Source organism: Metarhizium acridum, assembly GCF_019434415.1.
Source record: "Metarhizium acridum strain ARSEF 324 chromosome Unknown scaffold_29, whole genome shotgun sequence".
Lineage (NCBI taxonomy): Eukaryota > Fungi > Ascomycota > Sordariomycetes > Hypocreales > Clavicipitaceae > Metarhizium > Metarhizium acridum.
Window position 1 is genome coordinate 795,633 of NW_027094017.1, and position 22,292 is coordinate 817,924.

Here is a 22,292-nt window from a genome sequence, read left to right on the forward strand (position 1 = left end):
GATCGCAACGTTCTCTCCTTGTCACAACATAAGACTACATATATCGGCCAACCACTTTGTCATTCCTTTGACAAACAAGCATTGCACAATGAGAAAATTTTGACAAGCCAGCTTATTCTGATCATATATAGCCCTGAATGACTACCTGTACAGTGGAATTACAATTCATCACGGTTGAAAAACTTCTCCTCGCTGCCTTCTCCCTCGTCCTCCTTCTTTTCCCTTGATTTCATCCTCTGCTTTCCTGGTTCCCCATGATTCAACCCTTTCTCTCCCCCAGCGTTCCCATCACTCTTCGCCTTACCGCTGCCCACCTTCCCATCTCCAAACTTCCCTTTCCCTTCCTCCTCTTCGGCATCATCGACATAGCCGAAAAGCTCCTTTTCGTCGTTCTCGTTCATTTGGAACAACTGCATCTTCCAGCCCTTTTCGCCGGCGAGCTTCTTGAGCTTCTCGCGCATTTCCTGAACGGCCTTAGGATCGACGTTTAGCTTTTCAAGCTCTTCTTCGGTTAGGCCTTTTACTTTTCCGCCATTTTCTTTACTGGCTGCCTCGGCGATGATCTGTAAGATCTTTGGTTGCGGAGCAAACAAGTGACTGAGCCCTTGGAGCTTGAGGGGCTTGCCATCGCCATCGCCAATAGAGAGGGCTCGTTTGCCTCCAACAAGAACGCCCCCAACAGTGACTTGTGCGGCGTCCCTTTTCTCGTTGACCTCATCGTTGATATCTTTCTCCTTGATGTTCTCCTTCGTTCCGTCATTGCCAGCCTGCGCGGCTCTCGGCTGCTGATCCAAAAGCAATGTGGATGTGTCGCTTTCAGAAATCAGTTTGCAGTTGATGGGGTTTGCGGACTTCTCTACGGGTGGCTGAAAGGCGACATCGCTACACAGTCGAGGTGTGTTGATCATCATAACATAGGAGCAAGTGACGACCTCTTTGATCCATCCAATCTTGTCGGTCTTGATGCCCGGTACGCACTGGTACTGAACTTCAATTTTGCGGTCCTTGCCCGTCAGGTCGCAAATCGTACCACCTTCGAGCTTCTGCACAAGATAGCGTTGGTCTCCCTTTACTTGCAGTTCGGCCGGCGGACGAGGTGGATCGTCGAAATCGCGCTGCTGCCTCCTTTGTTTTCGGTCTCCGGTTGTTGCGGGGAGTGCCGGCACCCGGCCCAAGATATATTCTTGGCCGTTGGGGTCCCGCCTGGGAATCTGGCCATTACTTGACACTGATATGGCGTGGTATTGTACAATCTCGCGGTTGTTACAAAAACTGTAGCTCCACCATCCAGATACGTAGTATAAACAAGAACCTTCCAGCTTGCTTATGAGCTCCCAGCCCTTCACGGCCGCTCGTTGGTGTTCCCGTTCCTCCTCCACTTTGGCCAGTGCATTCTCCGTTTCATTTACTGGGCCAGGTGGTTCTATAACGGGTATTGAACACAGGTATCGATGTGGTGATAAATTCAATATTTCGTAAGCATAGCCCGCGATTTCATCTGACGCGTTGGAACTCGGAACAGCCGCATCAGTCGTTGTCGTAGCGTGTGCATGGTCTCCAGTTGCTTTCGAAAACTCGGCCGAATATGTGGGGTGTTGTTGTTGGTTATTGCGATTAATTAGCGCCTGTGCATCCTTTTCAGAAATGTAATCTCTGGCGAATACTACTTCAAACTAGATGAGCGTTAGTAGTCTCTTCATGTATTCCACGGAAGCCGTTTTGCGGAACCAGCTTACCTGGGGATAGGCGAGCAAATCATCGTGGATGCTGAAGCTTGCGGATCGCGCAGAACAGAGCTGGGTTCCAGCCAAAAAGAGAAGATTGTTCCGGCGCATTTTGCCGCAGCTCGTCACTTAAGCTCACATAGAGCTGAATGATAATGGTAAATCTGGAAGACAATCTCGGAATGTACGATGGCTCCCGATGTCAAGATGGCAAGGTGTCATTGTCAGTTGCCGAGGATCTGCCGGTATCCAGTTCTGGAAGCTTAGGTTGCGATAGCCAAGACCCGGAACAGTACGTCACAGCCAGACACATTATCATCGACCCAGGGGGGTATTTGAAACAATCTACAACATGCAAATACATACAGGCCTAGTTTTCATAATGAAACTAGTCGAATGCAGAATGTGTCGTGCCTTTGATTTAAATCGTTCAATCCTAGGCTCGTCCCCAACTGTCTGAGGCATAAACATACTTGCGCATTAAAAAGTACTAGGTAGTTACCTAAGTATACCGTATATATTAAGACACTTATGGTATACAGTGCAGTAGCTGGGTACCTGGTCTAGTTTTATACAACCTACCTGGTAGGTACGCAGCTTTTTAATTACACCATCATTGTTTCCCACTTATGTGGTAAACGGGAGACGAGCTTGAAAGCAATAATAATTCCGTGCTGCTATCCCACGCATTTCACGAAGTGATGAACATCCATGGGCGAGTGACGTTGCTCCCGTTTGTTCACGTATATCCAATCCTACCCTACATACCAAACGGGCGCCAGCAACGAGATAGTTTCAAAAGCATGGAGGCTCGCAGGAGTTTTTTTTTTTTTTTTTTTTGGTTGTTTCGGGACGGACGGAACAGATTATCGGAAGTAACAGCTAGGTAAACAAAACCGAAACCCCTGCGCGATCGTAAGTACCTGGCCATGTTTGGTACGTAAGTGGCAGAAGTCAGGTGGACCAGTCGACTATGATTAGCGAGTTTTTGGACTCGAGAGCCTCGGGACAAGTGATTCGAAAGTGTACAAAAAACGTGTCGAATGGCCTGAATCCTGGAGCCACGCCGGCAGGACGGGGGCTGCGCCCCATCGCTAGTCTCGTCGCCAGTCAGCATTGGATCAAGACACGAATTCAAATGCCGCTTTGAAAAATTGGAAAGCAGAGGAACAACCAGGGGACAGATCATGGATCAAAGGTCAGGTTGGTTGTCGCTCCCATAATCCATGCATTGTCAATGACTATCTGTCTCTTCTTGTTTTGTCACGCATCTTGACTTGCTGCATGCCCCACAAACTGATTTGTTGACTGTTCGCCTCACTTTTCGTCGTTGCAAGGATTGGAACTGGATTCTCACCAATGACTGGCTTGCCAAGATGCATCTGATATCCCTTTGGCGTCGAGGACCCCAATTTGCCGTATCGTAATATTTGTTCTGTTTCTTCATTGTACTAAAATGCGAGGTTAGTCCAGAAATAGCTGCTCGGTCGTCAACGGGAACCGCCGATAACCCACCTTGCAGACACAGTACGAAGTTCCAATCCATCTGGTTTGTAGTAGCAGCCAGTAGTTACTGTCCTGCTGTTACATTAGTTGGCCGGAATCACCCCTGTGCAAATGCAGTTGATCTGAAGTTACTATGTATTGGCGACTGTGGCAGTGTGGTTTCTCAATGTGGCCATGAACTGTCTGACTGGGCTGTGCTTCAGAATGTTGGAGCTGTAGCGCTGGAGTACAGCATAAGGGCTTTGGTGACTGGTGACTGGTGACTGCCACCTTTGATCAGACCATGTGTAAAGTTCGATGTCTAAGTCTGTTCCGATTCATTAGTGCGGAGCGCCAAAAAAGAAGAGAAAAGGGAACCAAGTGGTGGTCACAGCAGCTGAGTTCCTGTGCAATCGACGTAGCTGACTCTTGAAACCTTGATGACATTTGTCTTGCCTTTAATCCGACGTACTATCGATTGAGGTGGCACTGCAAGCTACCCAAGTTACCGAAACTAGGTGAAAACCGACTAGCGCTTTCGGTGTCAACACAACTGCGTCCCTTGCCAGGAATGCGATCCCAGAGATTCCATGATAACACCTTGGCTCCCAACGGGTGCAAAACGTGCCTGGTTGAGCGCCTTAGCGCTCGGGTCTTATTATCGTATATTCTTCGCGAAGGGGTTCCTTCCCAAAACAGATTGGTAAATCCACAAGGCAAAGTACGTGACGATATTGGCCAATTCGAAGGCATGCCCCTGCTAACATATCGCGTGTGCGGGTATGTTAGACTGGATCCCTATCCAGATTGTCCCATGAAAGTGATGGTTACCGACCCCAGAACACATCCGGTACCGAACATTTGGTCAGAAGCCTTCGGCCAGGTCTTGGCAGCGACACAGCAACCCTCATAATAATATTGTATCTTCGCCAGGCAGGATAGGACGCACGCCCAGGCAGCCAGATTATCGGACTCAGCCGCTTGGTTCCCCGGCTGAGGCTTTGCCGCTACTTCACCAGCACGTCCATCTGTACTGCGAAGTAATACAGTGCGGGAACCACGGATGGCGTGTGCTCCAGTGTGGAAGGGCGTGCCCAATGGCACCAAAACCAAGTAACTTAGAATGGTCAGGAATTGGAAAATGTTCTCGAGTGATTCTGGTGGTGTGGAATCGATGCGAGGTGGGTGGCACAGGGCACAGCTCTCTGCTCCCAAGCAGCATTTGCAAGTGAAGATGAAACGGCCTCGCAGTCTGCCTGGATGCACACTATATCCATCGGGCGATGGGCTTGTGGGTCGTGCCTTCCTTTGGCAGCCAACAGCGACTGCAGGTCTCAGGAAAAGAAGCAGGCACCATAGGCACGAAAGGCATCAAAAAGTGAGACAATCAATCGAAAGAGACGAGCGTGGCCTCCAAAATTCTTCAGTCTTCAATCTCTAGATCTTGTGCAACATTCCGACCCGCCAAATGGTCGAGGCACAGTATTTGTCCACATGTCGGTGATGTTTCGTTTCCGACGGAGCCTAAAGACGGCTATCATCCCAGGAAAGCATACATCTCGAAAATCAGCTTACCGCTGCTTCTACGGCTTCTCGACGTCAAAACAAGGAAAAAGAGATCCATGACCATCTCATGTTTTTGCCAACTATAGGTCCATGTGGCCTTGGACAATACATCAACTCATTGGTGGACCAGGGGGGGTATCGACACCAATACCGAGAAACGCATAACACAAGGCTCTAACTCTACGAATTGCGGATGATATAGGCTCGTCATGGCACCGCGTGGTTACGAGCATGTCGTGGGGTGGAATTGCAGAGCCCAAACCAAGACTATTGGTGCTGTACTAAATAAGATACGTCTCATTCTTCTCACCCTGGTCGCTTTGCGCCAATGTCAGCGTGCTATTCAGGACGCACGCATGTAAATTGTGCTTGGTAGGACTCGTTTACTGTCGATCCGTCGATAGTCGACACCGAACAGGAGTTCTTCGACTTTCGAGTACAGACTGCACCAAGCCAGCCAGCCACTGCGTCTGTCCCGATGAAGCCCATCAGACCTGCAGGATACTGCCGAAATACCACTGTGTAAAGGAAACCTAGCATCCGATGTGCCATTATGGCGTGGTATTTGCTCAACAGCCCAGAAGGCTGCGGCATTGGCATTCCGCTCATGGTCAACTATTACCATTCTCAGAAACGTCCAGCGACAGGGGTGTGGGTACTCCAGAAGTCATGAGTTAAATATTGGGCACTGTGGAGGGATTGGGAGATGTCTACAACTTGTATCTCACCTTTCCTGCTTGAGATATCAAGGTCGGGTTCTAGGGTCCAGCATCACCTGGACTCAAGAGTGCTGGTACATACCGAACCCCTGCGTGGCTCCCACACCTCACTAGAAGCCAACACACACACACGACTTGCCCAGCGACCCAGCGAAGGGACGCGGCGACTGGGAGAGTGAGTTGTCGAGTCTTGTCGGTCGGTGACCATGTCCCTCCCAACCCCGGCTTTGTGTCCCGATGATTGAGTGAGCGGTCGACGCACTCTCATTCTTGTATGTCCGGCACACTTGTGCGCTTCGCATGGCCCCAAGCCGGACTGCGACTGCAACAATGAAAGGAGCCGCATTCTGCGTGGTCCTTCGCTCCCCTGTCAGTTCGCCGCCGCCTTGTTCGAACCACTCGACCTCTGGTTGCCTTTTACTTAACCCAGACGTGCCCTCTCCCCCAACCTTAGATTTCTTTCTCACCCTTCTGCATCGAACGGTTGCTAGCCCTTTTCGACCGTTAGCAGTATTGTTCCTTTGCAAATCAAAGATATCATCTCTCCTTTTCTCATTTGTGACTCCGTTGTGAGGCCTTGCTCCACAAGGCCGTGATCACTAGACTACCACTGTTCTCTTAGTTGCACCCTGCCTTATACACTGTCTGCCCTTGTATCAAGGCCCTCACCTCAGCCAGGCATAAACGAGGCCACTGTTTTACCGTTCGACCACAAGTGCTCGCCCCTCAAGCCATGACCAAGACCACGTCTTCTGCTAGGGAGAAAGAGCTTCAGCACGAGGTGAACACATTGAAGGCACAGGTTGAGCTGTACGAGAGCCATATCGCATCACAAAGTCAGCAATCCCCAGGCCCCGGATCATCAGCAAATCTTTCTCCATGCTGGAATACTCAACCCTCCAGGGGGAGTCGAGCATCTTTTGATGCCGCCATGGACGTGAGTTCTTTACTTTGTCCACACAAGGCACAGCGGTTCTAGACCAGGAGTTGCTAACATGTCGTATTCAGGGTCGACGTGGACATATTTGGCGTACCCAAACCCGCCAGAGAGCTTATTCGCAGCAGGACCATCCAGATCACCTTATGACTCGCAGCATATCCAACCATTCCGAGCTGGATATGCAGTACATGTATGGTGGCGCGGCGACCTCGTTCATCAGTGTCCCAGGCTTTGCGAACGGGGGCTCGCCTGCCGCCTCGATCAGTGGTCACTTGGCTAGTGTGCATGAAAACGACGCTCTTCCAGATGTAGGGGTCCATCCCGGTACTTATCTTTCAACTCGCGATTGGTACACTGAGCAGTCGTACTTAGCTTCAAATGGGACTCATTTGTCTCCAGATGAAGCGCAGAGCAGCTTTGTACCTTCAGCTCCTCCATCCATGGTGTCTGGGTTCTCAGCCCTGGAGCCTACCCAGCCACTTACAAGACATAATAGCTCTTATGGTGGCAGCAATGGTGCAAATATGGTGAGGTTTCCGTCTTCTCAGTCTCATCGTACGGACGAGCTTTCGCCTCACGACCCTCTGCAAGCCACGGATGTCGAGGATCACTGCGCAATGAGTGCCGTCTCCGACACCGACTTCCTCGCCATGGGCTCTCGTTTCAGTATGACTGGCCAGGAATATCCTCCATCCACTGAAAGTGCTACTCTACTATTGCCGACCCCTGTCTCACAGTCAATGGAACGCTCCATTTCGAACACTAGTGCTTCCAGCGCGAAGTCAACAGGCTCGAATGCAGACCGTCGCCTAAGAGAGGCTCTGACACGTACTCTGAAGAATGGCAGGACGAATGTGATTCGCCCCAAAGCCGATAGCGCGTTGCCCGCCAAGACTTCAACCACTGCACCACAGAAGAAAGCCGGCAAAATCCCGCTGCAAAAGACTCCCTATCAGCGACCTAAGGGTCCAAAAGTCTTTTGCCGCTTCTGCGAGGACCACCCCGATGGCTTCCGTGGTGACCATGAACTTCGCCGTCATCTCAACGCCAAACACAAAGGTGTTGTCAAGAAATATGTGTGTCGAGATCCAGCAACTGTTGGGATTGTGTCCGAGGTCCAAGCTTTACAACCATTGTCGGAATGCAAGGCTTGTTCTTCAGGCAAGAAGTACGGGGCGTACTATAACGCCGCGGCACACCTTCGCCGCACCCATTTCAAGCCAAAAGCTCCTCGTGGGAAGAATAAGAAGCCCAATGATGAGAAGCGTGGAGGAAAGGGCGGTGGTGACTGGCCCGCCATGTCTGAACTGAAACTTTGGTTCCAAGAAGTTCTGGTTCCCCGGGATGAGGATGCTGATGAGTGTTCAGTTATCGCAGTCGCTGATGACGAGGTTCCATTTGTGAAGGATGACAATAACAACTTTGAATGGGTGCTCGATCGAGCAATCGACCACGATGCGTCTGACCGCGATGCTGAGGGCGACTCTTGCATGCCGTCGTGGAACCCCCTAGCTGGCCTGGCTACACAATATCCAAATGACGGTATGTGCAGCCTGAGAACCACCTCTGTTGAGGATACACAAATGGTTGAGCTCTCCTCTTTTGACCAAGTACACCCAGTCAACTACGTGGATGAGTTTCCGTTGGCTGGGAATGACACTGGCTCTTACGACCCAGCTCTTTTGGAGTCTCCTTCACCCGCATCTGCCCCTGCCTTTTACACCCAGGATCAATCCTACCAATGGCCCAACGCGATGTAAGCGCTCAAGTATGCAGCCACTGTGCTGAGTCGATCTTAAGCTTCTAATCCATGCGACCATCGGTGGAATTTATCGTCACTTGCCACCCATAATATCCTGGCCGAGAAATGGACAGTGGCGGATGGACTAGGCTTCAATAACTCGTACCTGGTCGCAACGGCTGATTCACGAACAAAACTTTCTTTAATTTTGTTCTTCTTTCTTGCAGAATGAGAGTGCAGCCTTTTTGACCAGGTTTCAGGCTAGTTCCATATCTGACTCTACATGGGAGTCAACGGTACCCTCAATCGTGGTTTATCGGATAAGGCTTATTGGCTAATCATTCGCTTTCTTTACCGTTGTTCAACCTGATTCTGGCTTATCAGTTTATCTATTTCTTACCTTTTCTTCGTCCGTCGTCTTTTTATGCTGCCATTGTTAATTTTTTTTTGCCTTGTTTTGGCCTGGCATCTTTGCAAATGATATTAAGTAGTGGGGGATACGTTGAGGGGATTTGGACATCCTGTGCGGACCACTATCGCACAAATCTTGGCTTTGTAGCGACTACATACCACGTTTCCTTCAGCCACGCCGATGCAGACTGGTTGTTGGCCGTCTGGGGTACACGGATAGAGAAGGACTGCACAATGTTGGATTGGGTTATGAGGACACGTTTATACGACTGATTGGGCATATGCTATTTATAGAGGCGTTTGGGCATGGCGGATATGATATTCTGGAGAGGATACCCATTTATAACGACTTTTTGTGTCTTCAACCTGATTTATGGAGAGGTTTGGGATATACGGATTATCTTTACACATACATAGACTTGTATATCAGTGTTAACGGCTATCATGGGATTGATCTTGGCGTTTGTCATATGACAAGAGTAGAATCAATGTATACTTGCTGATTCAAGTTAAATACGCCGGTGTCATTTCTTTTTTTCGAAGCGAGTATTCTGAAAACCAAGGTCAAAGCAATCTTGCCAAGCACGTGGCTACTAATCAATCCTGGCAAAATCTATCCCCGGCCGGATCCACCAAATCTATCGCACCAGACATCACCAAGCATCTGCACCCACCTCGCCTTCAACAATGTCACAACCAACGGCACGAAGGTCAGCTGCACCATCCGTCTTTTCATCAGGTCAATTAGCCCCAGCACACCAAATTGCCTTCATCAGACGCACAATTTTTCGTAATGGAACGCTTGGCGCTGTGCTGTTCGTCCTAGCTGCCACTCTCGCCAACCATGTTCGAAGGGTGCTTGTCCCATGGCTGGGACAGTTTATCTGGTGGCACGCTATTGGAAATATGAAGTTTGCGAGGTCGTCGCCACACTACTTCGTTGAAGAATCATTGTATTTTACTTGGAGCGAGGTTCTGTTCTGGGTATGCTGGACTGTTACCGGGTATCTTGTTTTTACGGGCATTCAGCATGGGCTCGTCCCCGAAGAGGGCACCTCCCCCGGCCAGAAAGATGCCCCCCCGAAGCCGCTGCTACTTCTTGATGGGAATCAAGAGGTGACTCTTGGTATACACGCCATGCTCCGCATGGCAATGAGTTTAACCCTCATGGAGGGGTATTACACGCAGGCATGCTTCTCCGCAGCCTACATGTACGCCTTGGCACGGCTAGTTGTACACGGAGGCGCGGTTGAACGTGTCTTTTTGTGGCGTTGCATATCTGAGAGATGGCTGCACGCTGTGTTTCAATGCGGAATGGTGCTTTACTGGGTCTGTGTTCATTTCCTGCCCACGGCTCGGAGGATAGCCAGGGCCACAGTAGCTGGGAAGCCCGCAATGGGGGTGGTTCATGGGATTGTATGGTGCGGGACGGCGTATTTGGTGCGCTATTCGAACAAGTATTTCCTCTTCTTAGAGCTGGGTGACATGTTGGTCACGCTGGGGTGGATGGTGCTGGGATTGGTTGCGGTGTTGCTGTTGAAGCTGGAGATGATGTTGGGGTGGAGAGACGCAAAAGAACGGGATATTCGGCCAAGATGAATGCTGACAACAAAATATTATGCTGCGAGCTCCCTAGTCGCATGTCAAATGCACATATTCCTCGGCAATGTCCATGTCCTGTCTCTGCATACCAACTGTGAAAAATCGTTGTCCATTCATGCATTATCAAGTACCCCTGGGGCATCGCTCCATGATTGCCTTGTTTACTTTCCGAATATCCCACCGTGTAAATGCAAACCATGCAAAGCCCAAGCCCAAGCCCAACTCCCAAAGCAAAAAAAAAAAAAAAAAAAAAAAAAAAAAAAAAAAAAAAAAAAAAAAAATCACAGCTTCTTAACCTTGTCAGTCCACTCCTTGGCCGCCCTCACGCCCTCATGTCCCCTCCGGAACAGATTCCTCTCCCACTCATCCAGGCCCCTCAGAAACTCCTCCCCCTGGCCGCCTACAGAGTCCTCGCCCTTCCTCGCATGCAGCCCAACATTGTTGGCCCTCACGACAAACGTGGTCCTCAGCACGGCACCCAGCTCCCTCTCGTCGAACAAGTCCAACATCCTGACGCCAACTCCGTAAAAATGCGCGCTCTGGTCACGCAGCGCAACTGCCCGCGGGTCGGCCTTCAACGCGTTGATGACTTGGTCGGACAGGCAGGGCGGCAGGTTCAGAGTCAGGGGGGCCTTTGAGTCTTCTCCGGCGGAGGCGAGCGCGAGCATTTCGGCAAGCCAGAGGGGCAGGGAGAGCGGCGTGCCGGGCTTGAGGCCGGAGGAGTTGTCGAGGTGGCCTAGGTAAGGGACGTCGAGCTCGAATTGGCAGGGGACTTTCTGCGGAGGGTCAGCTGGACAGGTTGGCATCGCGAGTCGTCATTGAGAGTCTATGGGTACCTCTGCGTCTGTGAGGATAGCATCCACGTCGTAGTACGACATTGCGAATGGCGCTGCGGCATTGCCAGTGGAAGAATATCCGTCTACACAGAGGTCCAGTTGGTGGGATGCCATGCGATGCGATGCGATGCACCGCGACTTGGGCTCCTCCACAGTGTCCACACGCGTCTGGGTAGCGAAAGCATGTGATTACTAACGCCTGTCACGGCACTGGCGCACTGTTTGCTCTGGCAGTGGCAGTGTCGTCATTGCAAAGCACAGACTGCCTGGCAGGGTTCCACGGCAGATGTGAATCTCGATGCTGAATGTTTCGTGCAAACTACGACACCTCATTCTATAGAAAATTAATGGTCATCTTCGAGGCACCCGTGTTTCGGTTACAAAGAAAAAAGCATTAGAAGTGCGTCGCTCTGAGTTTCAACTGTCAAGGACTTTGACGTCGGCTCGGACCTGCGCTCGCCTCCGATCGGCTAGTTTACCTAAAGGCTAGCAGACAGTGCATTATATCCCGCCTCGCGGCCCGGCAGTGTAGAAAGGCCGAGATTCTAGGTTTTCACATTGAAGAGGAATTGCATTTTTGTAATTTTATTTCATAATTGCACAAGGCTGGTGACGAATTGAGTCCTGCCAAGGACGTGCTTGAACAGCGTTCTTTATTGAGCCGAATAGTCTACCTAGGTGTCGTCAAGAACCACAATTAACTCAATCAACAGACTCGAAGCCAAAAAAAAAAAAAGGAATTCTGGGCACCAAACAGACATCTTCCCAATTTCATTGCTATCGAATTACCAACCTATAATACCTACTTCCCTGGGTAGCACATAGTTTTTGTAACAGCTTTCTTAATTCCGGTCAAGCCACACCAGCCACAACACCAGCCTTTCCGCAACGGGCCAATCACCCACAGTGACGACAGTTGAGCTCCAGCACGTTGAAGCTCGGCTATCCGAAAGCTCCTGTTCACAACTTTGACATCATCCACCCACCCTGGTCCAATTGGTAAGCCAAACATCCAGATCAAATATTAACCTCCAGCCTGCATCCGTTACCCGTCCCGACCTCTTAATCCATTCCTCCCACCTCAATCGCATCTCCGTCAAAGCCGTCTCTCTCTCCGCAAGCCAACAGACTCATCGTTGCCAAACAGAGAACCCACCATGTCATCAGCGCTTCTTCGCACCACGCCCGTTGTGAGGGCCGGCCTTCGCGCTGCTAAGCCCATGGCCATGGCTAGCACAAGCTTCGTTCGTGGCAAGGCCACTCTGCCTGATCTTCCCTGTAAGCCTATCCCCGTTGGTTCCGTCGCATCCGCATGATTCTCTCACCGACGTGCATGGCTGGAGGAACAAACGTCGCTAATTCCTTGCGCGATTGATGGCCGCCAATAGACGACTATGCCGCTCTCGAGCCCTACGTCTCCGGCCAGATCATGGAGCTCCATCATTCCAAGCACCACCAAACCTATGTGAACAGCTTCAATGCCGCCACCGAAGCGCTCGCCGAGGCCCTTTCCAAGAACGACACCAAAGCGGCCGCTGCTCAAGCTCCTCTTCTGAACTTCCACGGCGGTGGCCACGTAAACCACTCCCTTTTCTGGGAGAACCTGGCCCCCAGTGGAAAGGGCGGCGGTGGTGAGCCCGAGGGCAAACTTTTGGTATGTCGACCTGGCCCTCGTCAGCCCCTGGGTGCGCACATGAATACTGACAATTGTTCTTCTGCGTAGACCGCCATCAATGAGGATTTCGGGTCGTTCGACAACTTGAAGAAGCAGACCAATGCGGCTCTTGGTGGCATCCAAGGCTCTGGCTGGGCCTGGCTCGTCAAAGACAAGACCTCGGGCACACTGTCTCTTGTCACTCGTGCCAACCAGGATCCCGTCACTGGCAACCTTGAGCCTCTCCTGGGTATTGACGCCTGGGAACATGCTTACTACTTGCAGTACCAGAATCGCAAGGCTGAGTACTTCAGTGCCATCTGGGAGGTCATCAACTGGGGCACTGTTTCCAAGCGTTTTGAGAAATGAAAAGCAGTGTCTGACGTGTCACGAATGTAGTTGAAGATATGTAATATATACACCTTGGCACAATACTCAATGTGCGCGTAGCTCGCCAATCGTTACAAATCCCCATGCTCTGTCATCAATCGATGCTAATACAAGCACCATTAGAAGTATTAGTTCTGAATTTCAGCATTAGCCCCAAAGAAACTCCAACAGACCCTTTTGAAGTCATTGTGCTATGGGAGTTGACATCGAACGACTCCTTGGTATACTGCCAACTCGACAGGGAATTCTTGACAAAATATTTCGCTTGCATACTCATACCAGTCAGAGTTCTTGTCACTGGTGCGGGCTTCAAAAAATTTGACATATTCCCACCAGTCAGGATACCAGCCTGCACAGTCCCAGCCCATAATGGCAATGATTTGGAACTTGTCAACTATTATATTCTTGGGACAAATGTCGCCGTGCGACATCACAAGCGGAGATTCACGCTTGAGTTGCTCAGCAAGTGTAGCACCAACAGGACCGGGAACTGTGCCGTAAAAGGACGACATAAGAAATGCTATAAACATGCTGTGAGTAGGGCTTTGCCGCACAGCCCAGTGGGTGTTGTTTTGGTGCTTGTCCAGCATGAGGGAACATTTCCCAGAGGCAATAGACCCCAGCTGCGCATTCTGTCGTGGAGTCTTCCGTAATTGTGTGACGAATTTTCGAACCTGACGAGCCATATCATATTTCTGCGAAGCCGAAAGACATTTCTAAACATCTTCCAGCAGTGAGCCATATGCCACGCGGTCCAAGGAGTATTCACGTGCAGGGACAAGCTGGCTGACTTGGTTCAAGGTGGGCAGCCGCAACACTGGAAATCCCATTCGGCGCATTAGTTCGTTTACAAGCAGCCCGACGCTTGTGATTTGGCCCATGTGTGTTGACACTGCAGGAACGGACTTTTTGGTCGGCTTTGGCTCCAAGGTCAGCCGCAACAGCCAGCTTTGAAGTAGGCTTGTAAGATATGTCGTGTGATGGCTAGGGGGAGGCGCTGTGCGGCAGGGTTAGATGAGTCCAGAAGCTGAACATGGTACTGAAGTCACATACGGAGGGGGAGATGGGGAGCGTGTTGTCGACGGAGCCGGTCATCAATTGCAATGTCTCCCAGGTGTTCTTGCTCGAAAAAGTCGCGGGATCGTTTCCGTGATGTAGCATCGGGACGATCCGAAGTGGGACTGGCAGCATCTGTATCTTTCAGTGCTAGAATATTAGAACCAGTGATGCGAATGCACTTGACTCGTGGCGGTTTTGGAAGCTCGTCTTCTTTGGCGGAAGCATCTCTGAGCATTTTCGCCCGTTCGGGGTTCATCGCCATTGTAGTAGATGATGAAGACTTTTCTGATGCCCAAACACACTTTGGGAGGAGACGTGCATCGAGACACTCCCGAGTCCCAAAAGCCCTGGAAGGCGAGATTGAACGTAGAACTTGTGACGATACTGGGAAGATTGCCAATGTCAGCATCTGAGGCTTTGATTGTTGTGCCGGATGGAAACATGCACGTGGAACAGCTGCATCCAGCGGCAGGTGCCAGACACCTGCCAGACCCCAGACCTACCTGACATCTGCCTGCCACACGCAGCATATGTCTCAGCATATCTAGACAAACAATTTGCATTTCGATCTCAATATTGGTGAGCTCTACAAAACATCCCTGTCTCTCTTATATTGCTTGCTGGACTCTAGTCGCAAGGTCTTTTGAGACGTGGTTGAAACCACCCATCGAATACTGACGTCAATCTGGATCGGCGCCAAGCCCTTTGCTCATCGTTAGCTGGACGTCAGGTTTCTCGATGTTACCACCGCGTCAGTGCTCAACTCTGGCGGCTGTTGCGTATGACGCTTTCATCAACGGTTTGCAGCATGTGTCGCCAACCACCTTGAACGTCAGCAGCCGGTCGATGATTGCCACCTGTGGGCGGCGTTATCACGACAGCCGAGAGAACAACCGAAATTCAGATGCCCTCTGGCTTTGCAGACGGCAGCATCTGCTGGCGATGAGTCTTGTTCTTCACTCATCTCTCTCTTCTCTATCCCTGGTGGAGGCTTCATTCTCTCTTGTGACGGCGGTCCGTCCCCTCCCTTGAGGGATCCCTAGCGCATCCCAGTCAACAGGTCCGGCGGCGGTGGCGACGCAACTCTGTTTAAGGAGAGCTTTACGATCACCGAATATGATCAATCCAAATATGATCGTGTTGCCCGCACATCCTGTACTCGGCCGACTCGCAAACTGTGATGGTGCTTGATATTGACATTGAACTCTTTCTCTGTCTCAGCAGTCTAGAAGTCTCGAGTCTGTCCATCTGATGAATCACTGGTTGACGATTGTATGGTCATCAAACGCTGCGAAGGGTACTGGAACAATGGACGTCGGAGCTTGTGGCATGTCAAATTTGAAATGATGGGAATATTGGAAGCTGGATTTTGAACTTTACTGAATTCGCGATGATGAAAAGAGTCGCATAGACCATCGATCGAACTCTCGGCATGTTAAATTTGTTCTCAGTACTCATTCCTAACACCCGAACGCCGAAACTTCGGAATGAGATTAATCTACGCCGCCTGTGAAACGCACAAACGGCCTGGTCTAGACCAGATGCGCATGGTCAGACTAGCTTTTCGTCAATGGCGCTCATTTTGAATGAGACTCACGGGCTCAAACTGGATTAAAATCCATCGCAAAAATGCCGAATTTAGGTTCGGATGTCGACTGCATGCGTTGCCGTGCTGCCGTTGTTACACTTGAAGGCGGTTACCGGCATCCTCACCGCCCTCTCTGGCTCGAAATTCTGGACGTCAATCTGTGAGGCGTTATCTTGCATCTATCCTCCAACGCCGCTCGCTTCTTTGTCCCATGAAATTCTCATACGGCATCCACAAAGCTCACCTTGCCGAAACCGAAAGTCTGGGCTTGTCTGTCCATGCTGTGCTGTATTCGGCAATTGGAAGTACGAAAGCATCCTACTTGAACCGTGAATGCTGGCAGCTCTTCTGACATTCGACGGCTTTGAAAAGGACGAACTGCAGAATTTCTCTGAAAATTATTTGGAGCCTATGGCCCTGCGTAAGGATGAAATTTTTGACACTCTCAAGAATCTACATCTGATATTCATAGTTGGCGCTTCAACCTCGACGTACTTTCCTATATACCGAGACGGATCTTGATGCTTCTATGCATCAAGGGCAAATTGCGTTCGACCAGGTCAAATTACCCAGATATGGCCTCTGCAGGAATGAAATACTGCCGCATTTCAGTTTCCATTAAGCCATACAATGGCATATGATTCTGGGGATTGCGCGGTTGTCCTTGTTCGTATATACACGGGTGTGGCGTCCCGTCTTCAGGTACTTCAATTTCCCCAACGGATTCGAAGGAAATGGGACAGGCAAATTGACGAGCTCCTTGAACCCGGAAACCTTGGTTTCACAACACAGAAACGGCCCATTGCCGAAATCCGCTTCCCGTGCGGAATGACGGCATCAACGTTTCCCAGATGTTATACGAGAGTAATTCGGCGATGGTAATCTTCTGTTTCCAGCACCTGATATCCCAGAAATGTGTTTATGCAGCACAGTGTCCATCTTTGATAGTGGCTATATGTCAGTGCTGGATGAAAGCGCAACAAGAGAAATCGCTACTTGCGATGTGATGTAATTTTTCTCTGGGTAACGTTACGCAAGTCCATACATATCTATGCAGACGGTTGGGGGAACATTAAACTCACAAAAGCTTACCTGGGATTGATCTTGGGTCTTCCGTGGACCCGCTGTTCGGACACCTTGGAACACCGATCCATTGGGCCGGTACGCCAGTGAAGATATTTGAGCATGGTTTCTTGTGTCACTGGTATACGAAGGAACGGGAAGACTAGCCTGCGTTCGTTCATCTTGAACCGACAGTTTGGTAAGCGAACGGGGCGGCGCTTTGAACCCCAACATTTCAGTCCCCATTGCATGGAGAAAAAGCCTGGTTACTACTGTCTCACTCCTATCCAAAACGCCGGATCTCATACGTTTCACAGAGCCAGAAGTTTTGATGAGCACGCCAAGCTTGGAAAGAGTCAACAAAGCGTCAACATCACCGGGAACGAACTGGCCAGGCCCAGGGCCACGGAGGTCTGCATCTCTCAAGGCGCTTTCTCGGTAACCAATGATTTCGCCGACGCCTGTCTCACGCGTAAAGGCAAGGCAAGAAAATTATTGGAGTGGTGCAAGGGCAAGGCGTTTCTCACATTTCGGCAATGTCTTCTTAAACTTCCACATGTCTCTCACCAGCCGCTTCTGGTTTCCGAAAATATGGCTATTACCATGGCCGATAGCATTATTAGGAAAGCTTGCGACCGTTGCCACTCCCAGAAGCTGAGCTGTAAACGCGTCGGCGACGAGGCCTGTGAACGCTGTGTCAGACTTCAAACCGAGTGCAAATCAAGTCCCTCTCTTCGCTATAAGAAGCAGCACCAGCAGCACGGCCAGCAATACCAACGCCAGCAGCAGAGACCCCCTTATCAGAGTCAACAGAAACCTCAGACACAACCGTCAGCATATTCTACGCCAGTTTCAAAGCCCCCTGTCGGCAGGCGTTCGCCCAAGCGTCGAAGGACAGCTTGTGAGTTGGGTCTGCTTTCAGGAGAACAAGGCATGTCATATTACCATGAAACCATAATGATATGACATTGTAATGGGCAGCTTTTCTAATAGCTCTTTCTCGTCTATAGGAATACCGATCAGTCAGCAAGCCGAGGACACATTGTCTGAGAAGCAGAGTGTCGTCGCCACTGAAGCATCATTGGAACCAGCAGACTTTGATTTTAGTCAGATTGAGAACCTCAACTTCTTTTCGCCCCCTCCAGCCGCTTCCCTGCCACACAGCGCAGTTCCGGGAGGTCTTGACGCCTTTCAGCCTGTCCCCACGTTCCCAGATCCTTGGGATCAGCAGTTGAATCAAGCCACTGAAGCATTCCACGCTACGCCAACATCTTTCCAACCCGGAGACAATAGCGGTTTTCAATCAGCCGTTCCTTCACTGAGTCTGACAGGAAGTCCTCACAGTCAGTCTCTTGCAGAAAAGCGCAGAAGGCCTCGTCTTAGAAACCGGCCAAGGCAAATTGCGTTACGCCAAATCGCAAACGCACCAGCAGCACATATAGACCCCCCAAGTATTCACTGGATGGCGCAATTATCTGAAATCAATTCTCGTCTACTGGACCTTGCGTCTGTTTTGCCCCAGCAGCAACCGGCAGCATGTAATTTTGAAACCCTGGGCAGACCAAATGACGAAGCATTCTCCAACCAGGGGTTTCCAATTGATGAGATGTTCAAGCTTACTCGACGAGTGGCTGACGTCCTCGACCATTTGTCGGCAGGGGGCGGCGCTTCCGCTGCGAGAATGGACAATTCTGATCCTGGAAACTCCATGTTTGTTCTCTCAATATATGTTCGCTTGCTCGACATGTATCAAAAGGTGTTCAGTCTGGTTCGCATGGAACTGTCTCAAGTTGATTCGGAAGCTGCCTTCCGATTCTGGAGACTTCCTGACGTCCAAGTTGGGTCTTTTGCCGTGGACCCTTCGCCATCGTTGCAGATGTCTCTTACTATCCAGTTGGCTGAGGAGTTTCTCGCTCGTCTCCGAGTGTCGACTGCAGCCTTAGATCCTGCTTTGGGCAATGGTGGTGGAATCAAAGGGGTATCTGAAGATGGTGGAGGTAGCAAGTCGATGTTTTCAGATGTAGTGGACATTTCTTTTCGAGCTGTCAAGACGAAGGAGGAGAGCCTAGCGAAGCATCTCGCCGAGTTGCGTGATGAGATCGAGGCCTTTCTGAACCCTTAGACATGGTGTTTGGTGATTATCTGGAAATGGGTACGGTATAAGTGATATAGTGTCATGTATATCTGCCATTTTGGGATCAAAAGCTTTCAAAGAGGACGTTGGATAAAACACAAAATGTCTCCAGAAAGGGGTAATACACTTACGGTGAGATTAGTAACAAAAAGAGTTCGTTATCCTCTCGTATTGTATAACTATCATAAAGTTACACTTTCATGGCGCAATCTCCCCATGACACACACCGCTCTGGAATATCGACACTGCCTAAGTGGACACATGATCGACTCAAGACTGCAAACATTGACAGGAATCCAAACTGGGACATAATTGGTTTGAGAGAAGCCTCGCGTGACCAGATGGGATTTCCGCGCCAAGCGCCCCCAAAGTCAAAGTCATCAGGCCTGGAAGCAAGCCCTTTCAGTTTTTGGCGCGCAGTTTTTTCAGAACGACTTGGGGCCAAAAGTAGGGATACGCCGTCTGTTCGGACCTTGAATCAACTTTTGAGCTGCCCAAATACATATTGTACGTCCGCCCCCGCCACCGACGGCGATTCGGTGCAGTGTGCGCCGGAGACAACCACAATTGCCGTCGTAAAACTACCGAGAGAATCCCCACGTTCGATCAAAAATGTGAAACATGGCGTGTGAGCTGTCAATATGTACGTATTATCACGATCAAGGTGATGGCCCGGCTGGTCCGGCGATGTATTACCGGGAGCCAGGCGATCCGTTGGTCCGAAGTCGTCACCGTGGAAAAAGAGCCTTGTAATTTTCTTGTTCCTGGTCAAAGTCCACAACCTCCAACGGGCCCTGTCTAAACTGGTTTCTGTGGGACAAATTTAAGCGCCTCTGCAGACGTCCCAAAAATAGAGCCCGTCAACAAGGACTCGGGTATTTCGTGTACATGAGTACGCACTGGTTGCAATGCCTGCCATGACCGCCAAGCATACTCCTCGGTAAAGAAGATAGATAATCAGACGGGAGCCCCCGACTTGACAATGTGGGACTCGGCTCAGCCCTCTTTTTGCCGCGATGGCCACGCCTCGCATCACTCCGTCCGCCACCACCACGACCACGGGTAGCAAACATTAAAAGTACGGTGTGGAAAGCAGACGTTTAGAGGGGTGTTGAGGGAAGCCGGGGCGAAAAGGGGAAGGTTTGTGATTGATAACAAGGGTGGCGGCCGGTGGGAAAGGCGAGTTTTCTTGGGCTGGAGCCAAGCAATTTCTTATACATGCCTGTTTGGTAATTGTCATGTCTTGGACGTGGGAGAAGGGAGGAAGATCGACGAACCGCCGTTGCCAATACATTTTGTCACCTTTCAAGCCCATGCTGCGATCCCCTTCTGCTGAAGGGAATGCCCATGCCTAGCCGAGCAGAGCCTCAATAGCAGCACCGTCTCATGACAGAATATTCTTCTAAGCGGCGTGATTATGGTTTTTCTTTTTCTTTCTTCTTCTACTTTTTTTTTTTTTTTTGTTTCTTTCCTTGTGAGCGGCATATGGGCTGCGATATCCCGAGAGGGGGTTCTGCACGGCTTGCGAAAGTCGTCACGTAGAGTTCGCCATTCGCCTCCGATGATACCCCTGTGGCCTCAAAAGACGCAACCGTCAAGGACCGGAGATGTCGCAACAACGCCCATTGTTGGCGGGTCGTCGCAACTCCGGAGGGGCGTGTTCCAGACAAGAACGTCTTGGAGGATGCAGCAGCAGGAAGGGTTCGCGGCTGATGTGATTCAAACAAGCCATAGACCATAGACAACCCTGGTAAGCACTTCCTCGAGTTTGCACACCCTCTCTTTCAAACGTCCATGACATATCGAGCCCGACACGCCACAGCTGGCTGGGAATGGCTCGGCCATGGCCAAGTGTATGCTCGACATTGCACAGTATCTTGAGACATGGCCTGCGACAAGAGTGTTGCTTAGCAAGTCAAAGGTGCTGCCTGTGTGTATTCTCCCGCCTCCGTTGCAGTGATCTGGGAAATTTGGACTCGGTCTGTCGAGACGCAATGCGTCGTCTACTACAACACATGAGAGAGAGAAAGAATAAGATAGGCATTTGCTTCTTAATGGGCGTTTTCTGTCTTTAAGTTAGATCGAAGCATCTTTTGAGCCTTAGAACAAATTGCCTGCTAAGAATTTTTCTAACATACCGTGTTGTTCCGTCTGTCCTTTGAACTGCTATCCCTTGTATTTTAATAGTAGATATTTCGTACGTGACTATCTCGACAATTCTCGGGCCTAGGGCAGATGAGAAGGCAACGAATGAGCGTGAAGTTAGAGACATCAAGCCAACTATACCGGCTGTGTGTTGCATTATCAATGCGGATATGTAGCACGTATATATCTTGCAAGTGAGCTCACCTCCCACTGTAGCTATCAATTTGGTTCATCAACTCTGCGCTTACACCGTCTTGGAGATGATGTCTGGCGTATGCAAGGTTCAAAGTTATTTGGCTGCCGAATTAAAGGACTAGTAACGATAGTTCTCTCTTGTAGGACCACATGATACGATTCAAGAGAGTTCCCATATTCCAATTTCAGCTGCCTTCACACCAGAATTAGAATGTCTCCCTCAAGACAAACCTATCTGCGGCCTGAACTCTGTGAATCTTGGTGCGCTATGCAGCCAATAAATACCTTTATCGTCATAATGAAAGAGGGCGCATGTGGAGCTACTTCATGTACATAGAATATACAATGTGGTAAGGAAGGAAGGAAGAAAGAGGGAAAGGAAAGCAAAAACCGAGCAGTCACAGTTGCCTTGGTGAGGCTTGTCTCAGACAACTGACGAGTGACTGACTGCCCGCTCGGCGCCAAAATACAGTACCAGGATATTTAATTACTCTAGTCCTCGAAACCATCATGGAGAGACAAGTCTACCCACAACCAGGTTGTCGGGCTCGATCGGCGACCTCATGATACTAGGTATTGGTACAAGTGGCGTCATCAAAGACTTATGGGCGCATGGACAGACGCCTACTCGGTGCCTGAGTGCCGGTTGTATTGTGGTCCACATTCCACAAATTCCCTTCGAAGATGTTCTTTTGTTTCAAGCCTGGTTCCTATGGAGTCCCACGGTAGTGCGTGAGAAGAGACCGTATACCGCTAACATTTGAACCCAGCCAGCTCGGAGCCAGTTCGAATACTGTTCAAAGACCGCATTGTCCCTTTCAGCAGGGCACTTCAAGATGGGAAGGGTTCTTTTGCACGCTCCGAACACGTGAACCTATTAAATTGAACGGGGAGCTCAAGAGGTGCCTTCTCGGGAGTGCCATTCGTTCCGACCGGAGCGAAACCAAACACCAAGTCGCTGAGTACTTGCTACCGCCTCCACCTTTGAGACAACAACGCTTTAGGAAGTTGTTGAGCGCGCCCCACTGGTACTGGGAGCAA

At 50.3% G+C, this 22,292-nt stretch overlaps 6 protein-coding genes across 6 annotated transcripts; 3 read left to right on the top strand and 3 right to left on the bottom strand.

The window, feature by feature from the left end:
• Positions 1 to 99: 99 nt before the first annotated feature.
• YOS9_1 (Protein OS-9) lies at positions 100 to 1,911 on the bottom strand. Its single transcript, XM_007809915.2, has 2 exons — positions 1,737 to 1,911; positions 100 to 1,673 (listed from the first exon to the last, which is right to left on the bottom strand). Exons 1-2 carry the CDS (start codon positions 1,833 to 1,835, stop codon positions 159 to 161), a joined length of 1,614 nt encoding a protein of 537 aa, XP_007808106.1. The 5' UTR covers positions 1,836 to 1,911; the 3' UTR covers positions 100 to 158.
• A 3,627-nt stretch (positions 1,912 to 5,538) lies between these two features.
• Positions 5,539 to 9,030, top strand: J3458_004299 (uncharacterized protein). The gene is made up of 2 exons (XM_007809914.2): positions 5,539 to 6,431; positions 6,503 to 9,030. Exons 1-2 carry the CDS (start codon positions 6,228 to 6,230, stop codon positions 8,192 to 8,194), a joined length of 1,896 nt encoding a protein of 631 aa, XP_007808105.2. The 5' UTR covers positions 5,539 to 6,227; the 3' UTR covers positions 8,195 to 9,030.
• A 1,222-nt stretch (positions 9,031 to 10,252) lies between these two features.
• PSF3_1 (DNA replication protein) lies at positions 10,253 to 11,136 on the bottom strand. Its single transcript, XM_007809913.2, has one exon. It carries the CDS (start codon positions 10,992 to 10,994, stop codon positions 10,470 to 10,472), a length of 525 nt encoding a protein of 174 aa, XP_007808104.1. The 5' UTR covers positions 10,995 to 11,136; the 3' UTR covers positions 10,253 to 10,469.
• A 281-nt stretch (positions 11,137 to 11,417) lies between these two features.
• SOD2_1 (Superoxide dismutase [Mn], mitochondrial) lies at positions 11,418 to 13,047 on the top strand (the record flags this gene model as incomplete). The annotated part of the gene is made up of 4 exons (XM_066118135.1): positions 11,418 to 12,023; positions 12,172 to 12,302; positions 12,413 to 12,678; positions 12,748 to 13,047. Exons 2-4 carry the CDS (start codon positions 12,182 to 12,184, stop codon positions 13,045 to 13,047), a joined length of 687 nt encoding a protein of 228 aa, XP_065976734.1. The 5' UTR covers positions 11,418 to 12,023; positions 12,172 to 12,181.
• Positions 13,048 to 13,784: 737 nt separating this feature from the next.
• On the bottom strand, positions 13,785 to 14,533 carry J3458_004302 (uncharacterized protein; the record flags this gene model as incomplete). Its single annotated transcript, XM_007809911.2, has 2 exons — positions 14,122 to 14,533; positions 13,785 to 14,065 (listed from the first exon to the last, which is right to left on the bottom strand). Exons 1-2 carry the CDS (start codon positions 14,387 to 14,389, stop codon positions 13,785 to 13,787), a joined length of 549 nt encoding a protein of 182 aa, XP_007808102.2. The 5' UTR covers positions 14,390 to 14,533.
• A 2,620-nt stretch (positions 14,534 to 17,153) lies between these two features.
• Positions 17,154 to 20,780, top strand: J3458_004303 (uncharacterized protein). The gene is made up of 2 exons (XM_066118136.1): positions 17,154 to 17,708; positions 17,788 to 20,780. Exons 1-2 carry the CDS (start codon positions 17,369 to 17,371, stop codon positions 18,897 to 18,899), a joined length of 1,452 nt encoding a protein of 483 aa, XP_065976735.1. The 5' UTR covers positions 17,154 to 17,368; the 3' UTR covers positions 18,900 to 20,780.
• Positions 20,781 to 22,292: the final 1,512 nt, after the last annotated feature.